We start from the raw sequence: 10,366 nt of genomic DNA, 5'->3' as shown, positions 1-10,366 counted from the left end.
GCCGCATCATTTGTCTCCTCCCCGTTAGTCTCGACTCCCAGTCCCACCCACCCATACAGGCAAAATGATGCCAATTTCTATATATTATTAAATACTGTATTTACGTCTAAATGTAATCCAGTGTGGTCTTGTCTATTCAGTAGCCGTAAACACCCAAGTAAACCCCAGCTGTGCTATCAGGCTCAGCCCGCCAGTCTGTTTAAACATGTCTTTAACAATCAGAATTTCATATAGCATTATGATTAGACTATATTCAATACTATATTCAGAATGTCTACTTTTAGATGCAAATAATAGCGTACTCGTTCAAGTTGAATGAACAAGGCAATGAACTTCGTTTTTCAAACACCTTTCCCCCGTTTGGAAACTCTGCACAAGGGTGACATCTAGGGACATAGAATGCTACTGTCAGTATTAAATTGTGTACTAAACAGCATCTTCTCAGAAATGTTGAACTAAGTGAGATAAATGATACCACCAGTGTAGAGACAAACATTGTGATTTATTTTACAATAAAACAGACTGCTGATGGTGTGGTGGAAGATTTAGACTGAGAATGATATTCACTCTGTGAACCAATAACTTCCTGATCTGAAACTCTCTCCCCCGATCGCTCCCTCTCACATGTACACTTACAAGCAAAGCTGAAAATGGGCCGGAACCAGATAATGCATTGTTTCTTGCAGTATGCAAAGTAATGTCGCTCAAATATACAAACATACAGTACACACACTAGGGCCATTTATAAATATCTACAAAGCTGTATAATCTATGACCCTAACACACCCGTTCTCTCTTGCATACATACACATACTTGTGCGTTGGCAGAATAATAGACCTAATAAGACCTCAAACCCATGCAGATAGTTAACCGTCTTCCATGCCTGAGAGGTTGATCATAAGACCTCTATATGCATTTTAAACCAATATAATTTGAAAGACAATGGCAAGGTTTAAGGACGATGACTGAGTATTCATGCAGTAGCCGACTTCTTCTCCTTATAAGTGGCCATCATCTTCTTAATCTCAGCTATTGCCTTTCCTGGATTCAGACCCTGAAACAGAGACAAGTATGAAAATAAGGAGATGCATTTGCAGAGTCGATGTTAGAAAATTCACTCAATTAATCACAGGATGCAACGTTGCTAGCATACACAATCTCAAGTGCTTGCTTTAACATGGGAAACATGTCTTGTGGTTACCTTGGGGCAGGTCTTAGTGCAGTTCATAATGGTGTGACAGCGGTAGAGGGAGAAGGGATCCTGCAGCTTAGACAAGCGCTCCTCTGTGAATTCATCTCGTGAGTCAATCATCCATCGGTAGGCCTGAAAGAAAGTGGGATATAGCATGAGTTATACTTAGTTAATAGACAATAGATGATCTACAAGCTCATAGCTGGTAGACTTTAGTATACTTCGTTGCACCCAGAGAGAGAGAGAGAGAGGTCTCTTTGGTGAATTCTTGATCAGTGTTATTATGTCACGCCTCAAGAACAACTACAAAAGAAACCCGATTAGCACTTTTTAACACCTCTTGGACGGCCGGTGTCTCTCAAGACAGCAACAATTGAGGAACAACAGGGGAGGCGCTGTTTTCCCGAATATTTGACGATGGGATTCTCATATAGCCGGCGGAGAGGTCCAAAATGTTCGGAATTCCCAGAAAATATGTAATGTAAATGTAAATTGTCCACGAAAATCTTCATGGGGGCCTAAAGGGGCCCTGGGAATCTTCATGGGGGCTGTGGCCCCGTGGCCCCCACAGACTCTACGTTGTTGACTCTGGCACATGCACACGGGAGACGCATTACATACAAACCTGCATAAGAACAGCCGGTCCGAGGTATTTGTCTCCATTCCACCAGTAGCTGGGGCAACTTGTGCTGCAGCAGGCGCAGAGAATACATTCATATAGGCCATCCTGCACAAAGAAGAACATCCAATTTAATGTCACATAGCTGTCATAGCTGAAAAACAAATTGTTTGTGTTTTACTTAAATAAAAATATCCACAAACCAGCTTTTGTCGGTCATCCACAGTCTGCAGGTACTGTTCCTTCCCTTCATTTGTTTCGTCTTTTTTCTTCAGATAGGGCTCAATGGACTTGTACTGGGCATAGAAGTTACTCATATCCTGTATAAACAAGTTTGCATAGAAAAAATATTTACCCACCTTCAGATAGATACAGTATATCTATATGCCTTTGCAATCAATGTGTAATTACACCATGTAATGAGTTATGGTACTCACAGGAACCAAATCCTTGACCACATACATGTGTGGCAGGGGGTATATCTTTGTTGGCTTGTTGACGTTGGTGTCAATCTTGTTAAGACAGGCCAGCGTATTTCCACCATTGATATTCATTGCACAGGAACCACAAATACCTGCAATAAACACACACTACATTTAGTGTAGTAGACCATTGACTACAAAGCACAGATTACTACAAACAAATTCCCATACATACTGTAGTTTTAGATTTTCAAAAGTGTTTTCCCTCTCTTCCAGGAAGGCAATGGTATAATTCATTTCAGTATGCCAATGTGACACTTTTAATGCAGTTGGTGACTGAAAATAGCCTCTGTAGAAATCAAATGGTGAATGAAATTCAAAAGTCCATGACTTCTACAAGATGATGATATTAACCAATGGTAGATTTTATGGTGGTTTTATCATCTGAATGCATGATATAAAAAAAATCACAACCGTGTAAAGCGAGGGGCGCTCTTATCATCGTACATTATCATGATGTACATGAACATGTCGATTTGCTCGTCCACATATGACGTAAATTCTCCGTTCATTGTCAATGGGAATTTAATGTTTGTGTTGGACAAAAATACAGATTTACTTGTCCTTTGTCAATGGGAATTTAGGACAAAAATACAGGAAATGTAATGTTTGTGTTAGACGAAAATCTACACCAATAGCTGAATATAGGAGCCCCTAAAAAAAAAGTACAAAAGCTCCATGTGTTGAAAGTCTAAAGGTACAGTAGACTTACCTTCTCTACACGAGCGGCGGAAGGTCAGAGTACCGTCCATCTCATTCTTGATCTTGATAAGAGCATCAAGAATCATGGGGCCACAACTATTTGAGTGAAGAACACAGATACACAGAGCGCGTTTTTCTTCTTTCTTTTCTCCATCGGTTTTCGGAAATGATTAAGATATTCTGAGTTGTAGTGCCCAAATCCATTATTTGGATTAGCAGTCTTGCCAGTCTATAATAAGACTTAAAACCTGTGTTTCTCATAACTGGATTTACTGCCAAGCTGGCTGACTAGGTTTACATAGGTGAACTAACAAAGACTTTGGGTTGTCTATTTAGAAATAGACAAGAAGAAGGACAACTTTGTTTTTTTTCAACCAAGGTTCAAGTTTTATGCTGTTATTAGAGAAAGTAAAAGTTGAGTGTTACTATTATTTATTTTCCATTTGCTGCTATCTTTCATTTTAGTGAGTTTAGCTATGCGGAGGCATGTGAGGCATGTGACAAACTGACATAAATGTGTATGGCATCCCCCTAGTATCCCCCTTCACATTCAGTAGATCCCATGATTTCTTGTGGCCAGATGTAATTTCATGGGGTCTAGTAGGACTATAGTAAATAATATATAAAATGTTGTAAAAAAAAAGAGAAGAAGACTGTCAACTCTTTTATTGCGGCTAGCTGTTAGCATAAATCCCAGTTCCAGGTGGGACCATACGCGTTCACTTTGAGAATCCTCCTTTCAACTGCTTTACACAGTGATTAGATTTTCAATCCCATAGCTGTAGGGCGTTGCCATAGCAACCGGACCAATGGGTTCCATATATACAGTATACGGACCTGGGATATAACGCCTCCTAGCGGCAGGGTCCGTATATACACACCCAGCACAAAACATATTAAAAATAGGTAAAATCGATAAAACTAAAGCAAATAGAAAATAAATAAAAATCCTCTTTTACTTTATCTAATAACGACCTAATACACACATATATATATATAGGCTCACTACAGCCCTCCCCCTATCCACAAGAAGCAGTGCACCAGGCCCAGGCCGTAGCGTAACGGTCTGGGCACCGGACTGGTGATCCAGTCGCGGTGTGCCGCGGGTTCGACTCCCGGACCCGACACGGCCTTTACCGCATGTCATCCCCCCATCTCTCTCCCGTTTCCTGTCAGCCTACTTTCTATCCCTTAAAAAATCAATAAAGGCGTAAGCCGCAAAAAAATATCTTAAAAAAAAAAAAAGAAGCAGTGCACCAAAGCATTATGGGAATTGTAGTCCAGGAAGAAAGTTGATCAGAGACACTGGGCTCACTGCTAAAATCTCTAAAACCACATATTACAGACAAAGACCCACAGGAAAGTCCTCTAAATCTTCTAAACGTCATTAACATATATTTTTTAGCGAAAAGGGTGAAGTTTCCCTTTAAGGAACAGCACTGGGAATGTGCAACGGTATCAGTCAGAGCCATCTGCATTAAATCCACTTGAAGGATTTTCTCAGTAATTGTTACATTTTAACAGTGTCCAATCTGGGACAATCACTGGACTATTTTTTACATGTATTAGTATTAACAGAAAAAACAAAGACCAGATTCTGGTGTTGACACTGTATAAGATAACGAATGACATTACACATTTTGTGAACCTCTTTTGCTGAAACTTTACATACGTATTGAGGTCGATCTCATAGGTCTGCATGCGGGGCTTGTCCCCTGGAGTGTCCGGATCCCAACGATACACTTGGAATTTCTTTACTCTGGGCTGTGGTGCTGGAGCTGCTGCCGTTTGGGCATACCTAACCGCCTGACAGCAGGAGAAAAGAGGAGACAATATCATTTTCTGTTTTGTACAGGTCACTATTCATTCTGCCATCCTAATTAGGTATTCTGAGGGTAGTAGGATAATAAAACGGGTGCAGTACTTAGTTTAGACAGTTTTTGGTTTAGACTAGTCATCGGTTAGACCAGTCATTAGTCCTACATCTACAACCATCTACAAACAATCTACAAACCCTCACCCTAAACCTAACCTCCCACAGGGCAGCACACCTAAACCTAACCTTAACCCATGTCTAACCAATGACTAGTCTAAACTAAGTATGCAGCTCTAATAAAACTGTATTTACAATGAGCAGCACACTTTTGTTTTTCCTTCGAAAATATGAAAAACAAAGCACAGAGCAAAGTTGGATCCCATTCTAAGCAAAGTTCCTTTGTCTTTAACGATTAAAGTGTCTAGAACTGTGTCATCATAGTAAAGTCATATAGGGTTTAAGTGTGATAAGCCATGAGCAACAACAATCGATTTCAACCTTTTTGTGGTTAAGGATAACACTAAACAAGATTCTTATTTCCTAGACATAATTAATGAGGATTCGACTGAATCCTTAATTCAAAATAACAAAAAGTACACACAAAAAATGGGAAAAAATAAACAAACAAAAAAACAAGATGCTATTCGGTGTTATGCAAATAGAAGAAAATTCCAAGTTGCTTACTACATTGGTTGTTTGTTTCAACCAGAGCCGTAGTGAGGTTGAGTAAGGGTCAGTTTCGTTAGGGTCACACCCTGACAAACACTCATGTTACACGTAGGTAGACTTTGACAGAAAAAGACTCGCTCACCGCATAGAAACTAGAAGTAAAACTCCTTAGACTGAGACTCAAGAAAAATAAAATCTTTCATTTTATCATGCTCATAAAGTGCTCAAAGTGCAATTAAAAAGCAAACGTTTCGGTCCTAAGACCTTCGTCAGTGCTATACGAAGGAGCACATCGAAGGAGGCTCTTTAGATGCAAAAAAATTGTCCTTTACAAAAATGCAAAAGGTGATATGGTGAAATGCAGTCTCACCTCACACTTTTTGAACTTTTGTAATCTTTTTTTGCATCTAAAGAGCCTCCGTTTTCATCTTTTATCTGTGTGAACCCCTTCTTTTTTATGGACTTTCATGCTGGCCTCTCGCACCTGTTTTCAGCCCAATAGTAAGCCTTGAGTTTAGAGCGCAAACTTCCCAACCTCTTTCACACACCATGATCTAATAATGCCTTTTTAAGATTCACACAAAATGTTTGCAATAACTAGCATCACATCAATGTGAAAGCTTTCCCTCCTATTGGCGGTAAAGCTTTACATGGTCGTTACTCGTTATTGCATTTCAGTGAAGTGAAATTAACGGTTTTCAACTAGCATATAAATAATGTAACAGAACACTATGGCAAATTGAATTACTGCACTATTTGAGACTGAGAGCCTAAAAGATCAACAATACTCAAAACTGACATTTGACAAATAATAGGCCTACATATGTTTACAATTATGTCAACTATTCCCTTTGTAGTGTGTTGTTTTAGGTTATGCTTTTTACTACACCCTTAATGGGACACTTGGACAACACAATAAAATACTTCCTGTGTAGTGTAAGGGTGCATCTGAGGACAAATTGGCCGTGTAGCATACGTTATCTCTACCCAGGTGTGTAAACTAATACCACGGTAAATAACGTTAATTGGAACCATAACGTCACATTATATTATGTATTGTTGGTTACTTACACTTTAATTCATAGGTAAATGTAAACATGTAATATGTATTTACATTTACCTATGAAGTATGAAGGCTACTGTTTCTAAAGCGTCTGGAAATAGCCATAGCCTCCCATACCTCTAGGTCTATATACACCCATATAATATCCTTAAAACATACAATAACGTTGACAGTTGATTTGTACAATGTTTGTATTCACGTGAATGTCATCATACCACCAGTGCGACGGGGGAACGAAACGCCAAAACACCACAGCGACTCAAGGACGACATAGCAGTAGCCGACATGTTGGCAGGTCTGACCTCAGAGTTTCCACCACCAGCAGCTAAACTCACCAGGGTGAGTCACCAGGGTTTGCTACGCCCCGTTTTTCATTCTAAATTAACGCAGCCGGTTCCGGTCTAGAGCCCGCCTACTGTATCTGGTACATTGTACACGCTCGCAGATAAACGTTTAGTTTCCATATCCGTTCTGTCGCCAGACCGGATCAACAGCCTGTTGAGCACATTGATCCCAGTCTATCACAACCTGCACTGCGACTGCGCTGCCATTCAGAGGGTACGGTCGTTTATTTTTCCGCGGCGTGTCCCGGTTATACAATAACAATCAGCTCGAGAGAATAGCTGTTTGTATTTCTTCGACGAATTGTCCCTTTTTTATTTGATCCCCTTTACATCTTCAACATTACCGTGTACTTATAATACAAATTAATACAATGACACGCATAATGATAAAACTAATCCAACAGACTGTGCACCTCTGCCGCATGGGTTGAGAAATTGAACTCACTCAGTCTTCACCCACCAGGAAGCGACATCCACGCAGATGGAGCTAGTTTAAGGTCACCAACTGTGCTAAAGTGTTTAATAAAGTAGTCTATAATAATATTGACAGAATAGAAAATGGTGTTTCTGACATTATCCTGCTGGATTCGAAACCGCGGACCTGATAGATACTGGAAGGTTCAAGAACTTCTCAAGCATGCACGGGTAAGACCAATGTTAGCTAAACTGGTTATCTGAAAGGTTTCTTCTGGTACAATTTAGCCTGAATATATTACGTCTGTGATGTCTTTATGATAAATAGTAGAGCACACCTTTTATCCTTTTTTTTTTAATCTTCGGATATGCCAAGGCTTTGACCACGTGGAAGGTTGGCTCACTGTCATAGGCTATAGCTAATCTAATATCAAATGATGGTGATGACAATGTGAGATTGTAAGTCATTGTTCTGGGTTATATCAACAGCATTTCAGAGGCAGAAAGAATCGCTGCTACAAATTGGCTGTAAAAGCTGTACGAAGGGCCTTTGTCTACGCCACCAAAGCCAGGAAGCAAAAGAAACATAACATGCGATCGGTGAGTAACTAATGTACTGCACTGGTTCTTCTCAGACTTTAATTAAGGACCAGGCCAGGGACCACTAATTTGATATGCATGAGCCCCCCATTTGACACGGTTTATTTCTAACTCGTAGTGTACAAATGAAAGTTGTATATGCTATGCAGTCTGAGTTACAAAGTCAGACCTGTATAAAAGGTCAATTTGGTTCCTAAATATCATAACCAAGTAACTGTAAGGACTCCCTGGAACTCCCTCACGGACCCCTGGCCCTGGGGGTCCCTGGGCACTACATTGAGAATCTGAATCCACAGAAAACTACATGGGCGCGGCTGATAGAGCATTCATTGTTGATTTGCAAGATCAGTATAGACGCTGCACACATCTCAAGAGGTTGTAAACTGTTACACTGCTCAGTTCCTTCCCTCTGATCCACAGCCTACAATCCTTACCTAATAGTGTTTCATGTGCTGCAGTAGGCCTCTGAATTTACTAAACAAAATGTCAAAATATTTTCTTCGTATAGAGTATAAGAATCCAATTATGTTATTTTAAATCTCAATAGTATGAATTTAGGTTGTCTCTAATCTATAGTGTTCATTGTTGTTTTTGTTCTGTGTCTTAAGCTGTGGATTACACGCATTGCAGCAGCATCACGAGAGCATGGTATGAAGTACCCTGCCCTTATGCACAACATGATAAAGGTTTGTAGTCTTACATGATCCGGCAACCATTAATTCATAACCAGGAGATCATTTGACCTTAGCTTGTTCCCCCAAAATTCGGTTCAAACATGGGTAAAAATGTGTTCCACTATGCTGCCACCATAATGTGGAATGAAAAAGATAAAAAATAAAGGTTCTTGACTACCTGAGGTAACTGCAAGGCTCACCTTAACCCATTTAGACCAGAGTTAAAAACATTCACTTTGAAAGAATATATATTCAAAGATTTAAAAATAGCAGACCTACAAGCTCGTAGGCGCTATGAGGCGATAATGTTTTGAGGCGAGCGTTCTGGTCCCTACCCAAACTAAAAACTAATCTAAACAATTCTTGTCCTCAACTCCTCTGCTCCCCCCCCCCTCCTTTCTCTGTAAATATACCATGATTATACTGAGCTTTATTCCAATATGTTTTGTATTGTATGGACCACAATGAACCATAATGGAAACGATCCCCTCTGTATTTGTGTGATATCAGCGTAACCTTTGACTAGGTATTCAATCAATCCACTGTGTCTTTTCCACTTTACAATATTGAATGATCATTATATATATATGTCTTCAGGACATAATTTACACACACCAACGCTGATTTGTGGTATCTCTATTTTCTTTGTTGGTGCATTTTGATATCTGCCTGCGCTTTTCTGTTTTTCCCATACAGACTGGCGTTCAAGTCAATCGCCGTGTTCTTAGTGATCTTGCCATCACCGAACCTCGGACATTTCTCTCTCTAACGAAGCTGGCACAAGCGCGGCGAGAGGAAGGATTCCGTGCGGCATTGGGCGATGGCTCAGAGCCTACTGGTGTCTTCTCTCGTGTTGTTCTTCATCAGTAACGAGCCTGCCTTTGACTTGGACTGCTTATTGCTACTGTAGAGTGCTGCTCCTGGGTTCTGGATCATGTACATGCAATGGTTAAACAGACTGCATAATAGGGCTGCTCGATTTAACCAAACATTTTCAGAATTTGTGATTTTCACAAAATATGTAATCATGAAAGTAATTAATACGCCTTATTGGTCAAATGTTTGCTTTCACCAATAATCGTGATTACAATATTAAGCAAAATAATCACAATTATCACTTTATCCATAATGGTGCAGCCCTTCTGCATAGCTACTTCAGTTGTTTCCTATGTCCAATTTAAAAGTTGTGTGAAGACAACAAGATGGTTACATATTTCAGCAGGTCACCAATTTCACCATAATTTGCCATGCTGGAGTTACCGAGTGTGTGAGCGAGTGGCCAAGATTTTAGGTATTGGAATTTGGCTATAGGGAACAGTTTATGGGTTCAGTGTCTTCCTCAAAGACTTAGTGGCCGATCTACCTCCTGCTGAGCCACTAATAATGGGGACATTATTTTGGGGGGATGGATGTCATGAGTCATGACTTACTGTACATTGTTGTGTATTAGCTGGTCTGACACCTTTATCGAGTTAAGACTAAGAGCTACTGCAGCACATAATATGCAGCCAATGCACAACTATAATTGCACCGCAAAATGGAAACGGTGCTAGACCACCAGCACCGGTCTGGGAAAAAAAAATCAGACCCTTCTGACCCCCACCCCCCTCTGGCGCCCCTGGCCTGAATGATTTGATAATCAGTCACAAACCAACTATGACATTTCACTGATGTAAAGCAGCCAGATTATGTTGACTGTAAAACCTTTTTCCTCTGTAAATGTGTATTTTACCAATTTTGGTAAATGTGTATGTAAAATGTTATTGTTGATTAAATATTTTGTTATTCAA

The 10,366-nt window shown here is 40.0% G+C and overlaps 2 protein-coding genes across 2 annotated transcripts; one reads left to right on the top strand and one right to left on the bottom strand.

Moving 5' to 3' along the window:
* Positions 1 to 483: 483 nt before the first annotated feature.
* Positions 484 to 6,872, bottom strand: sdhb (succinate dehydrogenase complex, subunit B, iron sulfur (Ip)). Its single transcript, XM_083771684.1, has 8 exons — positions 6,760 to 6,872; positions 4,669 to 4,802; positions 3,007 to 3,092; positions 2,250 to 2,386; positions 2,016 to 2,132; positions 1,819 to 1,920; positions 1,203 to 1,325; positions 484 to 1,055 (listed from the first exon to the last, which is right to left on the bottom strand). The coding sequence occupies exons 1-8, from the start codon at positions 6,829 to 6,831 to the stop codon at positions 975 to 977; spliced, it is 852 nt and encodes a 283-aa protein (XP_083627810.1). The 5' UTR covers positions 6,832 to 6,872; the 3' UTR covers positions 484 to 974.
* Positions 6,873 to 7,164: 292 nt separating this feature from the next.
* Positions 7,165 to 10,366, top strand: mrpl20 (mitochondrial ribosomal protein L20). Its single transcript, XM_083771695.1, has 4 exons — positions 7,165 to 7,533; positions 7,792 to 7,902; positions 8,511 to 8,588; positions 9,273 to 10,366. Exons 1-4 carry the CDS (start codon positions 7,447 to 7,449, stop codon positions 9,444 to 9,446), a joined length of 450 nt encoding a protein of 149 aa, XP_083627821.1. The 5' UTR covers positions 7,165 to 7,446; the 3' UTR covers positions 9,447 to 10,366.

This window comes from Protomyctophum parallelum, assembly GCF_964188405.1.
Source record: "Protomyctophum parallelum genome assembly, chromosome: 8".
Lineage (NCBI taxonomy): Eukaryota > Metazoa > Chordata > Actinopteri > Myctophiformes > Myctophidae > Protomyctophum > Protomyctophum parallelum.
This window is presented reverse-complemented; position numbering and strand designations above follow the sequence as displayed.

Coding starts and splice junctions, on each gene's coding strand:
- sdhb (XM_083771684.1), bottom strand. CDS start 6,831: ATGTCGGCTACTGCTATGTCGTCCTTGAGTCGCTGTGGTGTTTTGGCG. Junction 2,133..2,249: donor TGGTCAAGGATTTGGTTCCT/GTGAGTACCATA, acceptor TTGTTTATACAG/GATATGAGTAACTTCTATGC. Junction 1,921..2,015: donor TGGATGACCGACAAAAGCTG/GTTTGTGGATAT, acceptor TTCTTTGTGCAG/GATGGCCTATATGAATGTAT.
- mrpl20 (XM_083771695.1), top strand. CDS start 7,447: ATGGTGTTTCTGACATTATCCTGCTGGATTCGAAACCGCGGACCTGAT. Junction 7,534..7,791: donor AACTTCTCAAGCATGCACGG/GTAAGACCAATG, acceptor TTATATCAACAG/CATTTCAGAGGCAGAAAGAA. Junction 8,589..9,272: donor TTATGCACAACATGATAAAG/GTTTGTAGTCTT, acceptor TTTCCCATACAG/ACTGGCGTTCAAGTCAATCG.